This window comes from Erinaceus europaeus, chromosome 15 (genome assembly GCF_950295315.1).
Source record: "Erinaceus europaeus chromosome 15, mEriEur2.1, whole genome shotgun sequence".
Classification (NCBI taxonomy): domain Eukaryota; kingdom Metazoa; phylum Chordata; class Mammalia; order Eulipotyphla; family Erinaceidae; genus Erinaceus; species Erinaceus europaeus.
Genome location: NC_080176.1, coordinates 12,605,404 through 12,627,831, shown reverse-complemented (window position 1 = coordinate 12,627,831; position 22,428 = coordinate 12,605,404). Strand labels below are relative to the sequence as shown.

General features: G+C 46.5%; 1 protein-coding gene across 1 annotated transcript in view; it reads left to right on the top strand.

Moving 5' to 3' along the window:
* VPS35L (VPS35 endosomal protein sorting factor like) overlaps positions 1-20,935 on the top strand; it is a 103,886-nt gene extending 82,951 nt beyond the window's left edge. The window contains exons 27-31 of the mRNA XM_060172866.1: positions 8,146-8,285; positions 13,421-13,586; positions 14,584-14,702; positions 19,564-19,710; positions 20,297-20,935. Of these exons, the coding sequence (XP_060028849.1) occupies positions 8,146-8,285; positions 13,421-13,586; positions 14,584-14,702; positions 19,564-19,710; positions 20,297-20,395 (671 nt within the window). The 3' untranslated portion in view covers positions 20,396-20,935. The remainder of the gene's footprint in view (positions 1-8,145; positions 8,286-13,420; positions 13,587-14,583; positions 14,703-19,563; positions 19,711-20,296) is intronic.
* Positions 20,936-22,428: the final 1,493 nt, after the last annotated feature.

Below are 22,428 nucleotides of genomic sequence, written 5' to 3'. Positions count from 1 at the left end.
AAAGGTAGAATGATACCAAGCCTTTCCCCTTGTAGGTATAACTGCTAAGCCACCCTGTTGTTTAGGGGACAGTGCCATCAAAGCCCGCATTTTCATATTTAACATAAAAGGAAACAAATTAGGATCACACAGTGCTGGGGCTCGTTGAAGTTGTGCTGATTTGATCTGTGAGAGCACTGAGAGCACGCAGGACAGGCTGAAACCTGGTGAACGAAGAATGAAGCCCCTGGCCACCACAAACCCTAGCACTGGGTGTAGCCAAAGAGACAGCATGAAAGAGAAGTAGAGTTTCTTAGTTTCTCCTCCTGCAGAGTAAGAAATTGCTTGTGAACAAGAAAAGTGGCCTCTGTTGATTTATTGAGTCTTTGGGGTTTATACTTAAAGTCCTACGTACTAGTTCTGTGGGCAGACCATCCTCTGCAGAATGTCTGATGTGGCTTTTCTCAAACTATGACACCCCCCCACCCCCATGTGTCTGTGAACCAAGCAGGTTGTACTTGTTGGACATTAACATTGAGTACAGAGGATCTGTCCCCTGCAGGGAGCCTGAGGGCCCTTGGTGGGTGGGAACTATTAGTGGAACCTGCAGTGGAACCCCCAAAAGTTCCTTAACTTATCATCGTGGCCATCTCTAGTTTCCTCCCTCCTGTCAGCGTCACTTGGTTGTTTTTACAGACAAGTCCCTGAATGCACTGCCTGCCATGACATGTTTACAGAGAGAGTGAGTATGTTTGTAGCTCTTCACAGCAGTGTTGTGAGTGGCCTACACAATGTTCTCCAAATGCACCAAGGACTCTTAGAGGAGAGAGAAATGACGCTTGGCTTGGCAGAGCCTAGAAGGTAAAGGTTGTGGGGAGAAGTGTCAATATAGGCTGACGTACAGCAGAGAACATTCTGAGTGGAAGCAGCAGCTAAAGCAAAGGCCTGGAGGTTGGAAAAAACAATGTTTTGGGAAGGAATGATTAAGAGCTAGAATAGGAATAATTTGGGGCCCAACTAATGAGAAAACTATAAAGCAGTTTAGCTTTGTTATGTATTATTTGTTAGGCTGCTCGGGCTCACTTTACAGAGGGGGAAACTGAGGCTCAGATGAGTGACATAGCCCTGGTCTATCAGCAAATGTTCTCTCAACCACTGTGCCTCCTCATAGTTAGCTGAGAGTGCTCTAAACCACAAGAGAAAGTTTCATCTCGGGAGTCGAGCGGTAGAGTAGCAGGTTAAGCGCAGGTGGCGCAAAGCACAAGGACTGGCATAAGGATCCCAGTTCAAGCCCCCGGCTCCCCACCTGCAGGGGAGTCCCTTCACAGGTGGTGAAGCAGGTCTGCAGATGAATCTCTTTCTCTCCTTCTCTCTGTCTTCCCCTCCTCTCTCCATTTCTCTCTGTCCTATCCAACAACAATGACATCAATAATAATAACTACAACAATGAAACAAAAAGGGAATAAATAGGTAAATATAAAAAAAAATTTTTTAAAGATAATTAAAAAAAAGTTTCATCTCTAATCCTGGGTGATGGTGGCTACAGGAGAATAGTTGCTATTGGCTGAATACTAGATAGACTTATTTAGGAAACAAAGGACCATAATTGAGATAAGGAGGATCTATCCAATAGATAGTGTTAGACTCCCAGACATGAGGTCCTGAGTTCAGTCCCCACTACTGCACGTGCCAGAATAATGCTTTGGTTTCCTCCTATCTTTCTCTCTTTCTGTAATAGATAAACTTAAAAAGAAAACATATTCAGGGCTGGGGAGATAGTATAATGGTTATGCAGAAAAACTTTCATTCCTGAGGCACCAAAAGTTAGGTTCAATCCCCAGCACTCCCATTAGCCAGAGCTGAGCAGTGTTCTGGTAAATAATGATAATGATAATAATAATATAAAAAAGAAAGAATATATAGATTCTCTCATTCACTTTCCAGCCCAGGAAGTAGCTCATTGTGTCAGAGCATAGTATTAATATGCATGATGCCCATAGGTCCCAAATGTAATCCACAGCACCACCATAAACCAGAACTAAGCATTGCTCTGGTAAGTTCTCTCCTCTCTCTCTTTCTCTCAGAAATAAATGAATCTTAAAAACTTACTCATTCTTACGAGTCCTCTGCCTCTCTTACCTGCCAGTCGTCCGTCCTTCCCTATCTATCTGTATTTTATTTATTTTTAATTTTTAAAAATTATTTTTATCTTATTGGATAGAGACAGCCAGAAATTGAGAGGGAATGGTGTGATAGTGAGGGAGAGACAGAGACACCTGTAACACTGCTTCACCACTTGCAAAGCATTCGCCCTGGAGGTGGGGACCAGGGGCTCAAATCTGGATCCTTGTGTATTGTAACATGTGCACTCAAGCAGGTGCGCCACCACCCAGCCTCTCTATCTGTATTTTATATATGCATGTAATCTCCTCCCTGTGGAGGTGGGATTGTATCTTCTACAAGGTTTTCCAATTGCTTTTTTTCACTCATCAGTAAATCTTGACTTCTTTCCCACCCAGCATGTCTGCACACTGAACCATCCATTCTTTGAAGTGACTCTTCAGCATTCTTTTTTTTTTAATACTACAAATTATATTTCCATCCTCCCTCTATTCCCCCCCCCCCCCAAACTCCTTTTAGAAAAATGTCTCTGGACTTTTTCTGGGGTTTTGCTCTTGCAGGCAACAGCCAGTCAGCATCCAGGTGACAATGTCTTGGTCTCTTTGGGCCCGCAGCCCTGTTGTTCAAGCAGGTGTCTGCAGAGCACCACACACACACTCGGCTCTCCAGGGGGCCCTGCCCTTGATTGCCCGCAGACCTCTGAGAATCTGTAGGAGCTCAGAAAGGCTTAGTACACAGGGCAAACACTTCGAGAGCCTGGCAAAGAACCTGCAGCATCACCTACTTTGTGGGGTGACTAGTCAGAGTGAAACCTTCCTGCCTCAATGCCTGTGGCTACAGTGCAGCACCCCCAGACCTGGAAGGTGTGTACAGCTCTCCAGAAGTGACTTCAGTGGTGCTAGTCCTGCCCTGTTCCCACTGAACTACCTCCTGTCCCTCTGTGGGTCTTAAAAATGTGAAACTGTTTTGTCTTTCTTTTTTTTTTATTTATTTATTTATATATATTATAGAATTACATGTTGACAGGGGTTTGAATCCACACCATTCCCACCACCAGAGTTTTGAATCTTCACTCTCCCCGCTGCAATCCACCACAGTTCCCCTAAAGGTGTGGACATAGGCCAATCATCTTCTCTACAACTATCTCTCCACATTTATACATAGTTGCCCCTTCTCTTTCTGATTCAATCCTCTCTTCCCCTCCAAGCCACTCATGACATCAAAGCTACCTCCATATGTCCCTCTCCTTTTCCTTCTCTCTCTCTGGGTGCCGATGGAGCTGGAGTTCAGAGTCCTCTTATCTTCATCCTGTCACTTCTCCCCACTGGGAGTGTGGATTAAGGTTGTTTATGGGGAGCAGAAGGTAGGAGTTCTGGCTTCTGTAGCTGCTTCTCTGCTGAGTATGGGCATTGACAGGTTGATCCATAATCCCAGCCTGTTTCTATCTTTCCCTAGATAGAACCTCACCAATGTGTCCTGGACCAGAACTCTGGAGACGTGAGGGTCCAGGACACATTGGTGAGGTGGTGAGGTTGTCTGCCCAGAGAAGTCGGGATGGAGTCATGGTAGCATCTGTGACTTGGTGTCTGGAAGGTGGCATGACTTGGATGTAGGTAGTCCCATGTGTTAGAAAAGGTCTCACCAGATTTGAAGAGTTGCGAGGTTGACTTCTCAGGCTGGTATCTCTGGTTATAGTCCACAGTAGGATTTCAGTTGCAGCATAATGCAGGGTGGCAGCACTCGTAGTGATTTGGTTGAAGTTGACAAAGTAGGTATGGTGGTAAGGAATCGTAGAGAAGGAATTTCAAGAAGTATGGGCATGTTCTGAGGCTGTGGATTTTTTCAGTTGTAGATTATGTGTCCAATTCCATCTCTTGTGCACAATAGTTGTTTCTGGGAGAGTGAAGGTCTGATTGCGGCTACTCCATAAACCATGCTTTCTGGAAATCCAAAATAAGCTATTCTTTAAATTTATTTTCTTTAATATGAAGTCTTCCACCTAGCATGTGCCTACTAAAATATAGAAAAATGTCTTTTTAAAAAAAATTTTTTATCTTTATTTATTGGATAGAGACAGCCAGAAATCAAGAAGGAAGGGGGAGATATGGAGGGAGAGAGACACCTACAGCACTGCTTCGCCATTTGCAAAGCTTTCCCTCTGTAGGTGGGGACCGGGGGCTTGAACCTTGGTCCTTGTTGATTGTCTATCATGGCTCTTAATAGCCACAAAATAGAGTGTTCTGTGAGGCTGACATGATTATTCTGACCTCTAAACTAAGATGCAGTAAGGTTTGAGTTGCAATTACTATGATACAGTGGAGAAGTCCCCTGATCAAGAGTTTATATATGAGACACATCAGAGGATAGAAATAACCTTGCTCTGGAGCACTGCCTACCTGGCCTTTAAATCACTGTTTATATTCTCTCCCTCCTTGAGAACCAGGAGAAGTGGGTGAGGCACTGAACACCGCTCCGAGCTTTTTCTCTCTAATGAGGCATGATAATAGGTGCTTTTCTCCCAGCCACTTCGTAACAAACACATAAATAGAATAAGTAAATGGTCTTCCAAGTTGTTCTGGGCAGAATTCTCTCATAGTTGCAAAGAAGAACTTGTAACCTCATTTTGTTAAGGACAGAGTGTTTTCAGGGCTTGGGGAGCCAAGGGGCCAAGGCAGACAGCCAGACCTGGGAGGTCCAGTTGGTATGAGGGTCTAAGTTCCCAGGGTCCTTGCCTGACACTTTCAAGTAAGTAAGAGTTGCTGTGGCTCACACAGGGCCGAGGTTTGTGTGTGATGGTGGGTGGGGGTGTGCTAAACAGCTCTGCTGTCTCTTGAGCCCTTCAGTTTTCCTTTTTCTCTTATGAGGGTGGTCAACTTAACTAAGCTGCAAAATGTTCTTTGCTTGAGATACATGGCCACTCAAAGTGGGTACTGTGATATTCACGGGCACTACACTGTGGGAAGAGTACAGTATTTCAATTTGGGGGGGGGCTCCACCCAACCCACCTGGAAGGAACCCCTTCCCCAACCTACTCCTCAACTCAGTGTAAGATGCCTTTTGTATTGCAAAGCTTGTTAACATGGCAGATCCAGAAATCACAAACCTCAGGGTGAAGTTGTTAAGAACTAGATCAGAAATGCAGGCTGAGGTGAGCTTTTCTTTTTCTTTTTTCTTTTCTTTTTTTTTTTTTTTACCAGAATACTGCTAAGCTCTGGTTTATGATGGTACAAGGGATTGAACCTGGGACTTAGGAGCCTTAGGCATGAGAGTCTCTTTGCATAAAGTTTTCTTTATCACTTGGCTTTCAAAGAACTCTTTGCACAGAGCTGTGTTTGTGTGTGTTTGTGTGTGTGTGTGTGTGTGTAGGACTGGCATCTTGAAATCTGTTGTATCGTCAGATCTTATTGATCATTTGCACATTTTCTTTGGAGAAATGTCTACTTAAACTCTTTTGTCCATTTTTTAAAACCTGGTTACTTGGTTTATTGTTTTTCCAGAAGTTCCTCACAACCCCATAGCAGATAATATGATTTGCAGGCTTGTATGTCTTTTCAGAGACCCAGATCTGATGCTTTTCAGTGGTGGCGGCGGGGGTGGCCTTGAAATGTGCTCAACTCAATCTTTCACCCTCCCTCAGCAACTTGAACCTGGCCACCCACCTTTGGAGCTTATTTCCTTATCTGGGGATGGAAATAATGGTACCTTCCAGATAGGGCTGCGTGGGGACTAAGGATCTAAGCTCCTGAAAGCCAGGACCTGTTAATATATAAGGAAAAGACAAACAGTTCAAATAAGAAATAGATGAAAGGTATTCAGGCTCTGGCCTGGGAGTTCCTATGGGCCCCATGAAAAGTGCCCTTTCACTCTCTGTAGGCTGACACGGCAGCCCCTGCTGACTCTGGCTCGCTCTGGGGGCTAAATTTATCCACCAGAACTGATGCCCATGACCTTTTCCCAGAGCCCCCTGCATTCAGCCTTTCCAGCCAAAAAGATTGGCACCAGCTGTGTCATGTCCTCTTTGGTGCACAGTAAGATCCCAGAAAGTAGGAGTGAGTTAGTGTGGTGACTGTTTTCTCATCACCACACTGCCTTCTGAACTCTTGCTCTGACTTTCTTCCTATCATCCTGTGTGCCCACAATACCCAGGTACTTCCTAGATAAAGTCACCTCTGTTCCAGAGACTTCCTTTGTGGGCTATCTCTTAAAACCTGAATGGACTTGAAACCACACCACACTCTCCAATTAGCAGAATTATTAAGTGCCAGCTGTGAGTAGGGCTAATCGGAGTGTGGTGACTTTATCTAGGAAGTCCTGAGAAGAGTCCATTAAAAGTGTGGAAGGTGGAACACAGAGGCCCACTCTCCAGCATCATCACCCTCCGAGGGCCTCTGCTGTTGAGTTGCCTTCGGTTCCAGTTTTGATTCAGGGTGCTGCCCTCCAGCACAGTGCTTTCCGCACCACTGGGAGTTGTTTTGCAGCACAGGTGTGTCTAGACCATACAGATGTTTGATCTTGTTTGGTAGCTGAACATTTTGTTTGTCAGGTCGGTGTTCTGTATGCTTTAAGGCTTTTTTTTCTCATGGTTAATGCTTTGGCAGTTCTAAAAGAACTTTTTTTTTTTTTTTTTTTTTTTTTTAACCAGAACACTGCTCAGCTCTGGCTTAAGGTGGTGTGGGGGATTGAACCTGCGACTTTGGAGCCTCAGTCATGAGACTCTCTTTGCATAACCATTATGCTATCTACTCCCACCCCTAAAGGAACTCTCTAAAAGAAAAACAGAAAGCAAAAGCCAAGGACAAACATAGACCTCTCTGCCTCTCCCTTTCCTTCCTCCCATCTCTTTCTGCCCTTTCTCCAGTTTCTTCCCCTCTACCTTTCCTTCTCTAACCCTTTGAAATCATCTTGTTTTGCAGAGTACTTTATAGTTTTTAAAGTATCTTCATTTCTCAATGATGACTCAGGAGTGCTACCCAATCAGCAGTCTCTAAAGGGCTGACTAAGAGATAACATAATGGGCACACCCAGATCCGTGTGCACATTACTATATACAAAGACCTGGGTTCAAGCACCCTCTCCCCACTGTAGAGGGAAAGCTTCACAAGCAATAAAGCAAGTGCTGTAGGTGTATCTCTCTCCCTCTCCCTCTCTATCTCCCCATCTCCTCTCATTTCCTGTCTGTCTTATCAAATGAGTTAGAAAAAAAAAAAAAGGACAAAATGGGTGAGGTGGATTTATCATGCAGGCACTGAGCTCCTGTGATACCAGGATGGAAATGAGAGAGAGAGAGAGAGAGAGAGAAAGAGAGAGAGAGAAAGAAAGAAAGAGAGAGAGAGAGAGAGGGGCAGGCAGGGGTAGATAGCATAATGGTTATGCAAACAGACTCTTGTGCCTGAGGATACAAAGTCCCAGGTTCAATCCCCCACACCACCATAAGCCAAAGCTGAGCAGTGCTCTTGTTTTAAAAGAGAGAAAGAGAGAGAGAGATAACATTAAAAGAGAGAGATATATAACATAATGGTTCTGCAAAAGACTTGCATGCCTGAGGCAATATAGAGGTGTGCCAGATTCAATCCCCAGCAGAACTGAGCAGTGCTATGGTTAAAATCAATAAAACAGTGAAATATTAAAGAGAGGGGTGTGTGTGTGTGTGTGTGTGTGTGTGTGTGTGTGTGTGTGTGTGTGTGTGTGTGTGTGTGTGTTCCCTTAGATAGACGTGTTGTTACTTCCTGAAGAGACTTGGGGCCAGTAGGTTTGTAGGCCCACTGCTGTCGCAGGACCAGTCTCTTCTCTTTGTACACCTTCGGGGCCATCTGTGGGATAGGCCTGGTGACAGACTTTTCCTCATGTGGGAGCAGGATTAAGTCACCCCATCCAGGTCAGCTGGTGATTTCTGTAAGACTTTGCCTCCTGCTTGTCTCCCTTAACTATATACACCAAGTTGACCAAGGTTCTTTGTGCTTCTGAGAACTGGTCTACAGGCTGTGTGAAGCAGAAACACACCCTAAAGTTTCCAGTTCTCATACCCAGACTTTTCTTGTCTTGCAGCTGATGCACTTTTCAAAGCTGCTATAAGCCTTGTTCCAGAAGTTCCAAAGATGATTAATATTGATGGAAAGATGCGGCCATCGGAATCATTCCTTCTGGAATTTCTCTGCAACTTCTTCTCTACTTTATTAATTGTACCGGTACGTATGTTTCCCCACAAGAAAACTAAGTGGGGTGTTGGGCGGTAGTGCAGCGGGTTAAGCGCATGTGGCACAAAGTGCAAGGACCAGCGTAAGGATCCTGGTTGGAGCCCTTGGCTCCCCATCTGCAGGGGAGTGGCTTCACAGGCGGTGAAGCAGGTCTGTAGGTGTCTGTCTTTCTGTCTTCCCCTCCTCTCTCCATTTCTCTCTGTCCTACCCAACAACAAACGACATCAACAATAGCAATAATAACTACAACAAGGCTACAACAACAGGGACAACAAAAGGGGGAAAAATGGCCTCCAGGAGCAGTGGATTCATGGTGCAGGCACTGAACCCCAGCAATAACCCTGGAGGCAAAAAAAAAAAAGAAGAAATCTAAATAAAAAAAAAAAGAAAAAGAAATCTAAGTGGTGGCTTCTGTGATCTGCTCTGTGTTCATTCTTAGCCCTAGAACTGCAGGGACATTCTCTCTGTGTCTAGATGTTTTTCTCATCAACTGTTTGACCAGAGTATGTTTGTTCTTTTTTTTTTTAATATTTATTTATTTATTCCCTTTTGTTGCCCTTGTTTTATTGTTGTAGTTGTTGTTGTTTTTGATGTCATCATTGTTGGATAGGACAGAGAGAAATGGGGAGAGGGGGGGAGACAGAGAAGGGGACAGAAAGATAGACACCTGCACACCTGTTTCACTGCCTGTGAAATGAATCCCCTGCAGGTGGGGAACCGGGGGCTCAAACCAGGATCCTTACTCCGGTTCTTGGGCTTTGTGCCACGTGCGCTTAATCCGTTGTGCTACCGCCCATCTCCCCAGAGTATGTATGTTCTATTCAGCCTACCTCTAGGGCATGTTACTTGAGTCTGTGTATACAATGAGGTGATTAAGGGCATAGGACTCAGGATCAGGTTATCTAGGTTGGAGTTCTATCCAGATCCCCTTCCTGCCAGCCCTAAGTCTCAGACAAATAAGAAACATTTCTGGGCTATAGTTTCCTCATCTATCAAATAGGTGTATAGTGGTTTATAGATGTAAGTGCTCTTGTGTGGCATCTGGGGGATCAAGCCTGGTTCTTGTTTATGGTAAAATGTATATTCTCCTGGTTAGCCATCTCCCAGCCTCCAGTAGTTCTGTTTATGGTTTGTTTTTTTCATTTTTTAAATTAACAAATCTGAAGTTATTTTAGACCAAATAGAGTACCTGGCCAGTTTTATTCAGACCTACAGATGCAGAAGGAAGCATTCCTCAGGACAGTCCTCCTTCTGCAGCTAGCAGTGCTGATTCTACAGCCATCAGAAGCTTCCCGCTTGCTGTTTGTATTTGGAGACTTCCTTCTGTAATTGAACTATTACATTTCTGTTAACAACATTTGGTAGCAGAAGTAAAGCAGAATTGACTGAACAAGTTCAGTGGCACAGTTTTGGGAGCCTAGTTTTGACAGAATTTTTAATTGAAATTTGTAGGACATGGAAGTGCCATTACATCCATTTTTCTGGCACTAATCACACAGGGCACTGTGGCGGCAGGGTCTGCCCCGCTTCTTACCTCTGTGAAGAGATCCAGCCAGGAGCCCAACAAAGCCTCTAGGTTCTAAGCTTCATTCATTGCATGCACTCTATAAATATCTATTGACCTGAGAAATGAGTGAAGAGAGAAATATATCCTCAATGAGTGGGGGGAGAGAGAGAGAGAGAAGAAGAAGAAGAAGAAGAAGAAGAAGGAGAAAAAGAAGAAGGAGGAGGAGAAGTAGGAAGAGGAAGAGGAGGAGGAGAAAACAGTGCTATACTAATTACAGTCATTTTGGTGCCAGAGGAACTACAGGGACCTGAGACCCTCCATCCTGAAGGAGCACAGGTCAGGGATGTTCCTGAGGAAGTGCCACTTGAGCTTAGATCCTAGGGAACATCAGTAATTAAGTAAGTTAATTGGTGGCTTTCTAAGTGCAGAGGTGGGAAGAGGAAGGCATTCTGGATAGAGGGAGCCTGGGCAGAGCCTGTTGGGAAGAGACCCAGGCGGTGACTAGTACAAAGGAAAGGGTAGGCTAGAAGGCCACCAGGAGGCTGCAAAGACAGAGAGGGCTGCTGGGACCATAGCTCCTGGTAGGCTCCACAGAGTGAGCTGGCCACCACCAGCTTCCATTCTCCATCTTCTGCCCTCCCAGTCCTCCCTCTCCCTGTCCTCCGTGCATTTGCCCCAGTGCCCTCTTACCTTCCTTGCTCTTCCCTCCAACTTCCTGTGTTCTTACTTTCTTTTTTTCTTTCTTTCTTTCTCTCTTTTTAAAAATATTTTATTCATTTATTAATGAGCAAGATAGGAGAGAGAGAAAGAACCAGATATCACTCTGGTACATGTGCTTCCGGGATCAACTCAAGACCTCATACTTGAGAGTCCAATGCCTTATTCACTGCACCACCTCCCGGACCTCCCCCCCCCTTTCTTTATTAGTTGAAGAAATTCTGCTTTAAGTGGCCATTGTCTCACATCTCCCCTGTGTAGGTGACAGCACACCTTAGCCTCTGCCACATTTTTCTGACGCTCCACTGTAGGGCACTGGGCCCCCAGCTCCTACCAGCACCCCAATTCCCCCCTTTTGACTCCCCCGGGAGCTGCTGAAATAGATCCTAGCTTACTGGTGCACTGCTTGGTCTGTTTCTCTTGCTTTGTTTCTCACGTCCTTTCTAGGGGTGAGGTCATCTGGTATTTGTCTCCTTTCACTTAGCATGATTCCCTTCAGTTCCGTCAGTGTCGTAGCAAATGAGAAGGTTTCATTGTTTTATAAAGCTGAGTTCCAACTTTATTTATTTATTTATTTTAGTGATGACACACAGAATCAGGATTACTGCAAAGTTGGGTGCTGGGTGCTCTATCCTCCCAGGTTGGAGAGAGGTTTGAGGTTGTCCCAGATGCCCTCGTGATGCCACCTTGCCAGGGACACCAGGGAAAATCAACATTCACTCCCTAGGACCTTTTTCTCCTCCATAAGACAAAAAAAAAAAAAAAAAAAAAAAAAAAATCTGTCTTGCCTTGCTTCAGTTGTTGGCTTTGAGTCACCGGAGTAGAATTTTTAAACAAATGTCATAGCCACTGAAGCATGGTTATCATGTAGAAACTGTTTTCCTTGTTCAGAAGGTTAGAAATAATCTCTCTCCTCTTCGGGCTTTGTGCAGAAGCTCCTGGGAATAGTTTACTATAAATCTTTACATCTCCATTACCCCCTCTGCCCACCTTTTGGAAGGTGCGTTGAGTCAACTCCCATAATAGTAGTGTTCATATTCAAATGAAAGAACTGGAGCATTTAGATGATTGTCTCTTTCCAAGGCAGATCCTCAAACAAAAAAGTAGTTTTGAACATCCATGCAGCAGAACAAAACAGGCTAGTTAGAAACAGCTGTTAGCAAGGAGAAGCAGGAGGAAGTTGGCAGCGGAGTGGACTTTAAATGGAAGGCAGACCTCGTCATGGGCAGCTTGATGGATATGATTTGAGACTGGCAGATGCCAATGTCACACACGCTCTTTCTTGCCCAGATTATGACAGTAGTCCCTGTTAATATTTACATCTGTACTCATCTCCTGACTCTTAACCTCATTTTCCCCCATTGAAAGTACCACTGCAGGGTGGGGTGTTGGAGGGGGGGGGAATAGCATAATGGTTATGCAAAGAGACTCTCATGCCTGAGGCTTCAAAGTGCCAGGTTCAATCCGTTGTACCACCATAAACCAGGGCTGAGCAGTGTTCAAATAAAATTAATATACATATATATCACTTTTGAGGCCAGAGTAATAGCTCCCCTGATAGGGTGAGTGTAAGCCTTACTGTACTTGAGGCCTAGTTTCAAGGTTCAAGCCCTGGTACCACATAGAAGTACTGTGGATGGAGCAGTGCTATAATGTCTCCTCTCTCTCTCTTTCCTCTTCCCCTTCCTCTCTCTCTCTCTCTCCCTCTTTCTCTTTCAAAATACTAAAGAATAGAACATTGAACTGGGTGGGGGGAACGTGTTCCACAGTATCACACATGCCTGCTCACACGTGCCTCTGAGGACAGACCCAGAGAATAGTCAAGGGATGTCTAAGTGTTTCTCAGCAGCTACACTTAGCCAGAAAAGAAAACACAGGGCTGTGAGAGATGCCAGTGGTATCTCATACCCCTGTGCTTTCTTTTTCCTTGACTATTTTCTGGGTCTCAGAGAATATTCTTGAGTTAGCTGTTAATGTCACTGAACATTTTAAAGCATACAGCTCTAAAGTTGGTGCCTTTGGTGGTGACAGTAATCATTGTGGTCTGAGCTGGCAGTCTTACACTCCCTTAATTGGGGGAACAGGAGTCTTTATGGCTAAGTACATAGTCGTAAGAGGGTCATGTCAGAAACAGGCCACTAAGCTTGCAGGTGACTTTGCTTTCTTAGTCCTTGGGCCCAAAAAGAGAGGCTCTAAACACTGCCTGGAGCCTGTTGACTGTGGGACGGTCAGCTTTTTGTCACGTACCTCGGTATTTTTTTTTTTAATATTTATTTGTTTATTCCCTTTTGTTGCCCTTGTTGTTTTACTGTTGTAGTTATTGTTGTTGTTGTTGATGTCGTTCGTTGTTGGATAGGACAGAGAGAAATGGAGAGAGGAGGGGAAGACAGAGAGGGGGAGAGAAAGACAGACACCTGCAGACCTGCTTCACTGCCTGTGAAGCGACTCCCCTGCAGGTGGGGAGCCAGAGGCTCCAACCGGGATCCTTCCGCCGGTCCTTGCGCTTTGCGTCACCTGCGCTTAACCCACTGCGCTACCGCCCAACTCCCACCTCGGTATTTTTAACCAGTTTACGAGTGAACTTTAACTTCATCAAGTAGCTGGCACTACAGCTGCTAAAGAGAGAGACCTGTGTTTCTGTCTTGATTTTCTCCTTCCTTCATATCTGGGGCCAGAAGACAGCTCACTCAGTAGGGCACATGCCTTAACATGCGTGAAGCCCTGGGTTCAATACCCAGTGCCATATGAAAGCACCAGAGCACTGGAGGAAGCTCCATGGATGGTAGTATGGTGCTGAAGTCTCTTTCTCTCTGTCCAGAATGGAAATGTTGGCCCAGGAATGGTGATGCCATATAGTGTGAGGCCCCAGTAACTTATTTATCCTTCCTTGGTTCTCTGCTAGGATCATCCCGAGTATGGTGTCCTGTTTCTTGTTCGCGAGCTCCTCAACGTGATCCAGGACTACACCTGGGAGGACCACAGTGATGACAAGATCCGCATCTACACCTGCGTCCTGCACCTGCTGGCTGCCATGAGCCAGGAGACCTACCTCTACCACATAGACAAAGGTACGGTTCATGCTTCACGAATGCTGAGCCTTCTCTTTCCCAGTGGAAAATGCCGGGAACTCATCCAGGGCCTCTTGAAATTTGCCTAGTGTGAGCTTTCCTGGGGCAGCCCTTATGAATACAGATTCTGTGGGGTTGGGAGGGGCTCACCGGAGAGGACGTGCTTTTACCCTGCACAAGGCCCCAGGTTTGAGTCTTCTAACCACTGCATTAGGGTTGCTCCATGGTGGTTGAAATGTGCCATCTGTCTCTCCCTCTCTCTCTGTCTGAAATTAAAAGAATGAAAAACAAATTTAAAAATAAGTAACTGCCAGGGCTGGGTGGTGGCACACCTGGTTAATGCATATACTGTGTGAGCATGTTCTCTGCTCACTTGTCACTGGAGATGTGTGTTGTTTCCACCTCTAAGCTGCCGTGAACATTCATGAGCAAGTGTGGGTTTGAGTCTTTGCTTTCATAACCCAGCTGTGGACTGTTTAGTCCCTCCTTCTGAGCCATGCTCATGGAGAGCTCTATGGCCCATCTTTTGGACTTTTGAGGTGGGGAGAGAGGGCAGGCAACTGAGTTCAATGCTGCATGATGCTCTGGCTTTGGCATGATAGCTGATGGCTTGGGATCAGAGTTAGGGCCATCTCTGAGCCTTGCTTTCCCCTCCATCAAAAGACAATAAGAATGTCACTCATGTCTAGGTGCTGGTCCGGCAGGTGTGAAGGGCTCAGTCCACCTGACCGCCTGGCCCACAAGGGGCTCGGTGTTGGCAGCTTCTCTGAGGGGCATTAGAGTTCTCGTTGCCTCCTCCATGCAGAGGCCATAGGGCCACTCAGCATCCGTATCCCTGGTGTCTGGCTCACACCGGCCAGAAGGCCAGGGTGCTCTGAGTCCCAAAGCCCCAAGTCCAGTGGGAAAGTGTCACTGTTTCCACCTGCCAGCCAAGGTTTCCTGCCATGAAGGCTGACTGGGAGCTCGAGTGTCACACTGTTCTTGTTTGCTCCATCAGTTGACTCCAATGACAGCCTCTATGGGGGAGACGCCAAATTTCTGGCTGAAAACAACAAGCTGTGTGAGACCGTGATGGCTCAGATTCTGGAGCATCTGAAAATGCTGGCTAAGGATGAGGTGGGTGTCCTCTGCCTGTCCCCGCCCCTGTCATAGCAACTCCAGGGGTGGGGGTGGGGTGGGGAGAAGACTGGATTGTTCGGCAAACTCTGGTGTGAGTAATGTGTTTATGGGCTGACTGCTTGTTGAGTATTCAGGGCCTCTCCTGCTTCTCTGGTTGCCTGAAAGGAGCCTCTCCAAGACGGTCAGTGTGTGCTTGCCTGTGATCTGCCTCTCCACTCAGCAGCTCAGCTCCAAGGAAGACAGACTTTGTGTCATTAATCCCAGAAATCAGCCTGCACAGCCAGACCTGAGACAGGTCTTGGGTCTGCCTGTCACTTCCCACAAGGACCTCCCCCTCCTGCTCCCCCAGCAGAGCCTGGCATAGGGCAGGTGCCCAGCCAGTGCTTGTTGAACGAATGGTAGCATGTTCTCGCCACACCTTTTTTTGTCAGCTCTTTGATATCTTCAGCAGCTTTACAAGATGTAGGTCCCATGTTTGTCTTCATTGGACAGAAAGGGAAACAGGTTCAGAGAAGTTTCTCCAGAGCCCCTGGCTCTCTCTGGCACTAGAACTGCAGGGTTCCCACCCAGATGCGCAGGGAATGAACCCTGGGCCTCTCACAGGCACGAAACTGCCTCCTTGGCCCAGTTTTTTTCTTCCTCCTCTTCCTCCTGCTCCTCCTCCTTCTCCTTCCTCATCCCCCTCCTCCTGCTCTTTCTCTATATTTTAGAGAGAGCTACAGAGAGAAAAGATACAAGGAGAGAAAGAGAGAAAAACCAGAGCAATGCTCAGTTCTGGCCTATGTTAGTAAATGGGATTGAACCTAGGACCTCAGAGCCTTAGGCATAGAACTCTTCTTGCGTATCCATTATGCTATCTCCCCCACCCCAGTTATTAAGTTTAGATAGTAACAAGGGAGAGACACCACAGCACCACTCCAGTTTCTGTGGAGCTCTAGTTTCTCCCTTGGCGCTGTCCATGGTGCTATGACAGCACCTGATGGGGACTGAATCCAGGGCCTCACACATTCACTCAGCCACCTCCAGGGCCCTGCCAAGCCTCAACAATCAACCTCCGCACTGCCCTGCCCAGCCCTGGCCTTCACACTTTGAGGAGGTGGCGTGCGGTTACTTTAGTCTAACCACAGAAGTCAGTTGCTTCTCCTACCTCATTATACTCGTGTGTTGGTTCATCTTCTCTGCACAGCATTCAGTGAGGTGGGCTTGGCTGCCACCCTTTAGCCCTGAAGTGCTCGCTATTTGTCAAGTTGTAGCCAAGAAAAGCTTGCTGTGTCACTTCCAAATAGAGCTCTCCTCACCACTGCTTACAGGCTGGGTCTAATCAGAGGTGGCCACTGAGAACCTCAAAGACCTATTCTAGAACCCTCAAGCTCATCAGAAAAACAATGCTAAGAACTAGATCATTTGGACTATTTTCTTTTCTGTTTATTTATTTATTCCCTTTTGTTGCCCTTGTTTTATTGTTGTAGTTATTATCGTTGTTTTTATTGATGTCATTGTTGTTGGATAGGACAGAGAGAAATGGAGAGAGGAGGGAGACAGGGGGAGTGAAAGATAGATACCTGCAGATCTGCTTCATTGCTAGTGAAGCGACTCCCCTGTAGGTGGGGAGCCAGGGGTTCGAACTGGGATCCTTAGGCCAGTCCTTGTGCTTTGCGCCACCTGCGCCTGACTCCCCATTTGGACTATTTTCATATAATGCTTAACTTTTTCCTGGGGGAGGGGGGCGGGGGTTGATGGTGACAGTGCTTCTGAGATAGAATTCTGGAAGAAGAGCACAGCTGGAAGATTTTCCAGGAATGTCTCACCTCCCATAGATACCAGAAATGTCTGTCCACACACACTCCTTTGTTAGAAAAAAGATGGTGGGCTGAGCAGAAAGAACCTGCCATCCTTCATTGTCACAGTGCAAGATATGGTAGAGCACAGCTGGCCATGGGGTGCTGGGGACCCCACAGGTGGAGTCCTCTAGAGTCTGGACCAGGAATAGCCAGTTAGATTTCTCTCTACCCAGAGTTCATTGCTGATGCCAGTCCTGGAGGCCGGGGGGCTCCTCTCCTATTAGCCATAGCAGCCCTGCTTCCCCAAGTCCACATGCCAGGCCAACACTATTTCTATCCGGAGCTTTATGAAGTTGCTTGTTTGGGTGTGGTGTAGCCAGGAAACACGCCAGGCCCTTTAGAGCTTCCTGGAAATGACAGTTCTCAGAGGAAGAGAAAGACGCTCTTTTCAAATTTAAAGCCTCTGTGGAAAGAGGTGGTGGTATGATTGTGTATTCAAGTTCCAGATTTGGTTCTGGTTTTCTGCTTTTATTACTGCTTGGTGGTGGGGAGTAGTATAGTGACAGGTACACTTCTCCCATCTCCACACTTGCATTTTTTTTTTTTTCTTCATTTTTGTCTCCAGGGTTATTGCTGGGGCTCGGTGCCTGCGGTACAAATCCACTGTTCCTGGTGGCCATTTTCCCCTTTTTATTGCCCTTATTGTTATTATTATTGGTGCCATTGCTATTGTTGGACAGGACAGAGAGAAATCGAGTGAGGAGGGGAAGACAGAGGAGGAGAGAAAGATACCTGCAGACCTGCTTCACTGCCTGTGAAGTGACACCTCCCAACCCCCCACCCCCATGCAGGTGGGGAACCGGGATCCTTATGTCGGTCCTTTCAGTTCATGCCTTGTGCGCTTAACACACTTTTTTTTTTTTTTTTTGCCTCCAGGGTTATTGCTGGAGCTCAGTGCCTGCACTACAAATCCACTGCTCCTGGAGGCCATTTTTCCCATTTTGTTGCCCTTGTTGTTGTTTTTATTGCTGTTGTTGTTGGATAGGACAAAGAGAAATTGAGAGAGATGGGGAGACAGAAGGGAAGAAAAAGACAGACACCTGTAGACCTGCTTCATCACCCATGAAGCAACCCCCTGCAGGTAGGGAGCCAGGGGCTCGAACACTTCATACCATGTGCACTTAACCTGCTGTGCTACTGCCCAACCCCCAACACACTTGCATTTTTAATGGACTGTGCATTTCAAGCACACGTGAATTGAGCTTTTTGTTACTATTAAAAAGCTGATTGAGGACCAGCATAAGGATCCCGGTTCAAGCCCCCAGCTCCCCACCTGCAGGGGAGTTGTTTCACAGGCAGTGAAGCAGGTCTTCAGGTGTCTATCTCCCCCTCTGTCTTCCCCTCCTCTCTCCATTTCTCTCTGTCCTATCTAACAATGATGACATCAATAACAACTACAACAATAAAACAAGGGCAACGAAAGGGAATAAATAAATAAATTTTTTTAAAAAAAAAGCTGATTGAGAAGCTACAAAACATGGTGGAGAAATAGCCAGTTAGATTTGGTCTTTTTAAAAATTTATTTATTTATTGGATAGAAACAGAAATTGAGAGGGGTGGAAGGTGTAGAGAGGGGGAGAGAGAGACAGCTGCAGCACTGCTTTACCACTCATGAAACTTTCTCTTTGCAGATAGGGACCGGGGCCTTGAACTCTGGTCCTTGCACATCATAACATGTGCACTTAACCAGGTGTACCAACGCCAGGGCCCTGACTGGGTCTTCTTTATTTTTGAAAATCTCTCCCCCACTTCAAGTGAAATGCAGTGGAAATACGTCTCTCAGGGAAAGACTCCTAGCTGATCCTGAAAGTGAATTTCCCTTTGGCTTGGGTCTCCAGATCTCAGAGGAGAACGGGGCCTTCTGCCCTTTCAGATTGGTTGGGACCCATTGCATAGTGGTGACCTTTGCCTAGGTTTTCTGATCAGCTGAGCAGAACTGCATCATGGTTAGACAAAGGAGCCGGGGGTTAGGCTCCACACAACATGGACCCACTCCTTGAGAGTTACACTGCTCAGTCGGCTCAGTGACTGCCGCCTGGCCCAGCCTGTTGACAAGGCAGGCTCAGTTTCGAGGGGACTCTGTCTCTACCTTGTTACTCATCCAGCTTCACCCAGCCGTGTGCGAAGCTTTGGCAGTGTACATGCACAGGCTTGCTCTAATTTCTCACTTGGGGGAAGGACAGCAGGAGGGGCGTATGTTGACTCAGCACTTAGCAGAAGTTCTGCTATTCCATGTGAAATAATTGTAGAATGAAGGATGGATGGGTGAATACTTGTAGGTTGGTTTTAGCCACCCAGAAGAAAAATGTTTTAGCTTAAACCAGACCAGATGATGCCTGCTTCAGGCAACAGCTGCTTTTTGGCAAGCCTTCAGAACCAGAGTTCCTAATGTGGCACTGTGGGAATGGGGTGGGGCGTGGGGGTGGAGGGTACCAGTGTAGGTTCTGGACTCAGACGGAGCTCAGATCCCTGCCCTGCACCTCCTAGCTGGGGTGCTCGAGTATGTTCTCTGGAAGTGTTCTGATTGCCACGCATCCTGTCCATACCGGGGGGGGGGGGGGGGGGGCTGGACAAACCAGGTGCAGGCACCAAGCATGAGGGCCTCATTCACGGAGGCTGCTTTGTGCCATTTAGTACCAGCACCCAGAGGGACTGCAGCTTCAGTCTGCTTGATTTGAGGTCACACCTGAAGGACCTGCATCAGCATCTCCATCCTCAGTCCTCCGTCTCCCATCTGTGCAGTAAAGATGGCACCTCACTGTAGCTGAGTTGAGGTTCATTCCTTGACTGCCTGTGCGTGGGGTGGTGTGCCAGCTTCACCCACTTCTGCTTCTTATCATGAATGCTGCTCACGTGGGAAGCACTGAGCCAAGTGCTTTCCAACACCATCTACCGAGTCCTCTCCCCCGATAGAGCAAGGTGGGCCTTGCTCTATCTCCCAGATGAGAAGCTGGGGCTCAGTCTGTGTGACCCACCGCTGGTGCCAGGCATAACCTGACCTCCCTTTTGTGTTCCAGGCCCTGAAGCGCCAGAGCTTGCTGGGTCTTTCATTCTTTAACAGCATCTTGGCCCACGGGGACCTGCGTAACAACAGACTTAACCAGCTGTCTGTCAACCTGTGGCACCTGGCCCAGAGGCATGGCTGTGCAGACACCCGGACCATGGTGAGTGCCGGGGGGGCTGGGAGGCAGCTGGAGCACAGCTGATCTTAACACAGCCTCAGGGCCTGGCCACCACAGTTCAGACTTCCATTCTAGAAAGGCCAGGCCCAAGAGTTCTGTTCTTTTTTCCCTGTCCATGTGCCAAGGATGGAACCTGGGTTCTCTTGCTCCCCTGTTTTACTCTCCTAAAGACAAATTGGTCTGTTAAGATGATGTAAACTCATAGACAATTTATTATGGCCTGGGGCTCCAAGGATAGAGAATTAAAAAAAAATTGTTTCTCTTTTGTTAAATCTTGTTTTTTTATTGTTGTTGTAGTTATTGATGTCATCATTGTTGAATAGGACAGAGAGAAGTGGAGAGAGGAGGGGAAGACAGAGAGGGGGAGAGAAAGATAGACACCTGCAGACCTGCTTCACCGCCTGTGAAGCAACTCCCCTGCAGGTGGAGAGCCAGGGCTGGAATCGGGATCCTTAAGCCAGTCCTTGCGCTGCTTTTCGCCACATGCACTTAATCTGCTGCGCTACAGCCCGACTCCCAGGATAAAGAATTTTAAGGCAGAAAGGAAATGGTCTTTTTTTCTTCCTAGGTGAAAACTCTGGAATACATCAAGAAGCAAAGCAAACAGCCAGACATGGGCCACCTGACTGAGCTGGCCCTCAGGCTCCCCCTGCAAACGAGGACCTGACTCCAGAGCTGTCCAGTGCTCCTTGCCCATCAAGTCCAGAAAGATCTATTTTTCTATTTTGTTTTGACACATGTACACATAGGCTTGCATTTTGGCCTCTGCTCAGATCACACTGAGGTGGAAAGTGTCAGCGCACCGAAGGCAGCCTCTCCAGGAGCAGCAGCGCCTGTTACCTTCACATGGGGGCCTGCGACACCTCTGCGAATGGAGATGTGCTGGGCCTTCAGCCAGAGGACAGGGGACCACATGTGCCATCCTTCTGGAAGGTGTCCATTTTCCAGTTTGGAAAAACAGACCTTGAAAACCAGCTCACTTACAAAGCTCATGATTCCCTCTCTTTAGTCAAATCTGGGGTTGAATGTTGCCCAAACCACTTAGGAGATTTGGCTCAGTCGAAACTCCCCCTTCCATCAAAATCATCCTTGGTATGGGGCTTGGAGTATGTCAGTGGATCAGAGGAGAAAGGTCAGATGTAAGGATCCCCATTGGCTTCCACGGGAATTAAATTGCAAATGAATAAACCTCTGAAAGAGCACTTAAGTTCATGACTGCTCGTTAATTACTCTCGGCTTCATCCAGAAGAGAGCAGCTTTGCAGGGCTCATTTCTAAACAGCATGTGGTTCTAACACGTATATGTTGACTGAACCCGACTCAGGAAAATGCACCCAGGTTATAGACTGAAAGTGGCCTGAATCACTGACTCGGGGAAGGTGTACTCTGGGTACAGATGGCATTTTGTCTCTGCTCTGTGAAAGGCATGACTATAGTTTATGCAGTTAATCTTGAAGTAGGAGAGAATAAAATAATTTTTAAGTATCAATTATATTTACTCATGTTATTAAATAATTTGAGATTGAAAATAGGCTATGGTTTTGTTTGTTTGTTGACCAATTTAATCCTGTTGATCAGGAGCTCTGGAGAACAGCAGGTACAGCTGTGGAGATTGCTTAGTGGTAGAGTGCAGGACTTGTATGCATGCAGATCCAGGTTCAAATCCTGTTGCTGCATATACTAGTACTGAGCAGTGCTCTGATTTCTCTTTCTCTTATTTAAATATATATTAGGTTGTTCCATTTTAGTGACAGGACAGAGAAAATGAGAGGGGTGGGGAACACAGGGAGGAAGACAGATAGATACCTGCAGATCTGCTTCACTGCTTGTGAAGTGTCCCAGCAGCTGGTGGGGGAGAAGGGCTCAAACCCATGTCCTTGTGCATAGTACTATGAGCGCTTAACTGGGTGCACCACTGCCCAGCCCCCCCAAAAAATGCATTTTTTACATAGAAAAAAAATACATCATGACTTTTCTGACATCCCAATATATACATACATGCATGTGTGTGTGTGTGTGTGTGTGTATGCATGGCCCTTTTTTCCCTTTACTGAATTGAACAGAGAAATTCAGAAACCAATGATCGTATGACTCAAATACCCCAAATAGTTTTTATTTCACCAAATTGTCTCCATTGAAAGTATTTCACATTATCACTCTTGCTATGTTAAATTGTGCCTTTTTAGTGATTTCTTCTACTCTGAGAGCTATAACCACTGGACAGCCTGTATGAGAAATGCCTTTATGGTAATCTGAGGTTGGACAGGGCACCTATACCTTACACTAGAGGAAGCTTCTGGATCACCTGTCACTGGGCCCCAGGGAAGCCTTGGATTTTGTGCATTCTCGTGTGGTTTCCTCCAGCCCATTACCATTAACAAGCTCTGAAAACTACACAGGATGAAGTTGACAATCTTAGGAAGAATGGAGCAGAAAATCCAAAGATGTTAGGAGATAAAGTAAATGAGCAAAACCGAGGACCTGTATTCATAATTTTGTGGCTGCTTTAACATATTGCCAGAGGTTCACTGTTAATACAACAGTTACATCGTCTGTTTACGGCTCTGTCGGCTGAAGTCTATAAAGGGGCCTGCTGGGATAAAATGGTGCTAGCAAGGGTGTGCTCCTTCTAGAAAACAAAACAAAACAAAACAGGCTTCCTTCTCTCTCTAGTGTTGAGAGACCTAATGTGTTTCTGGGC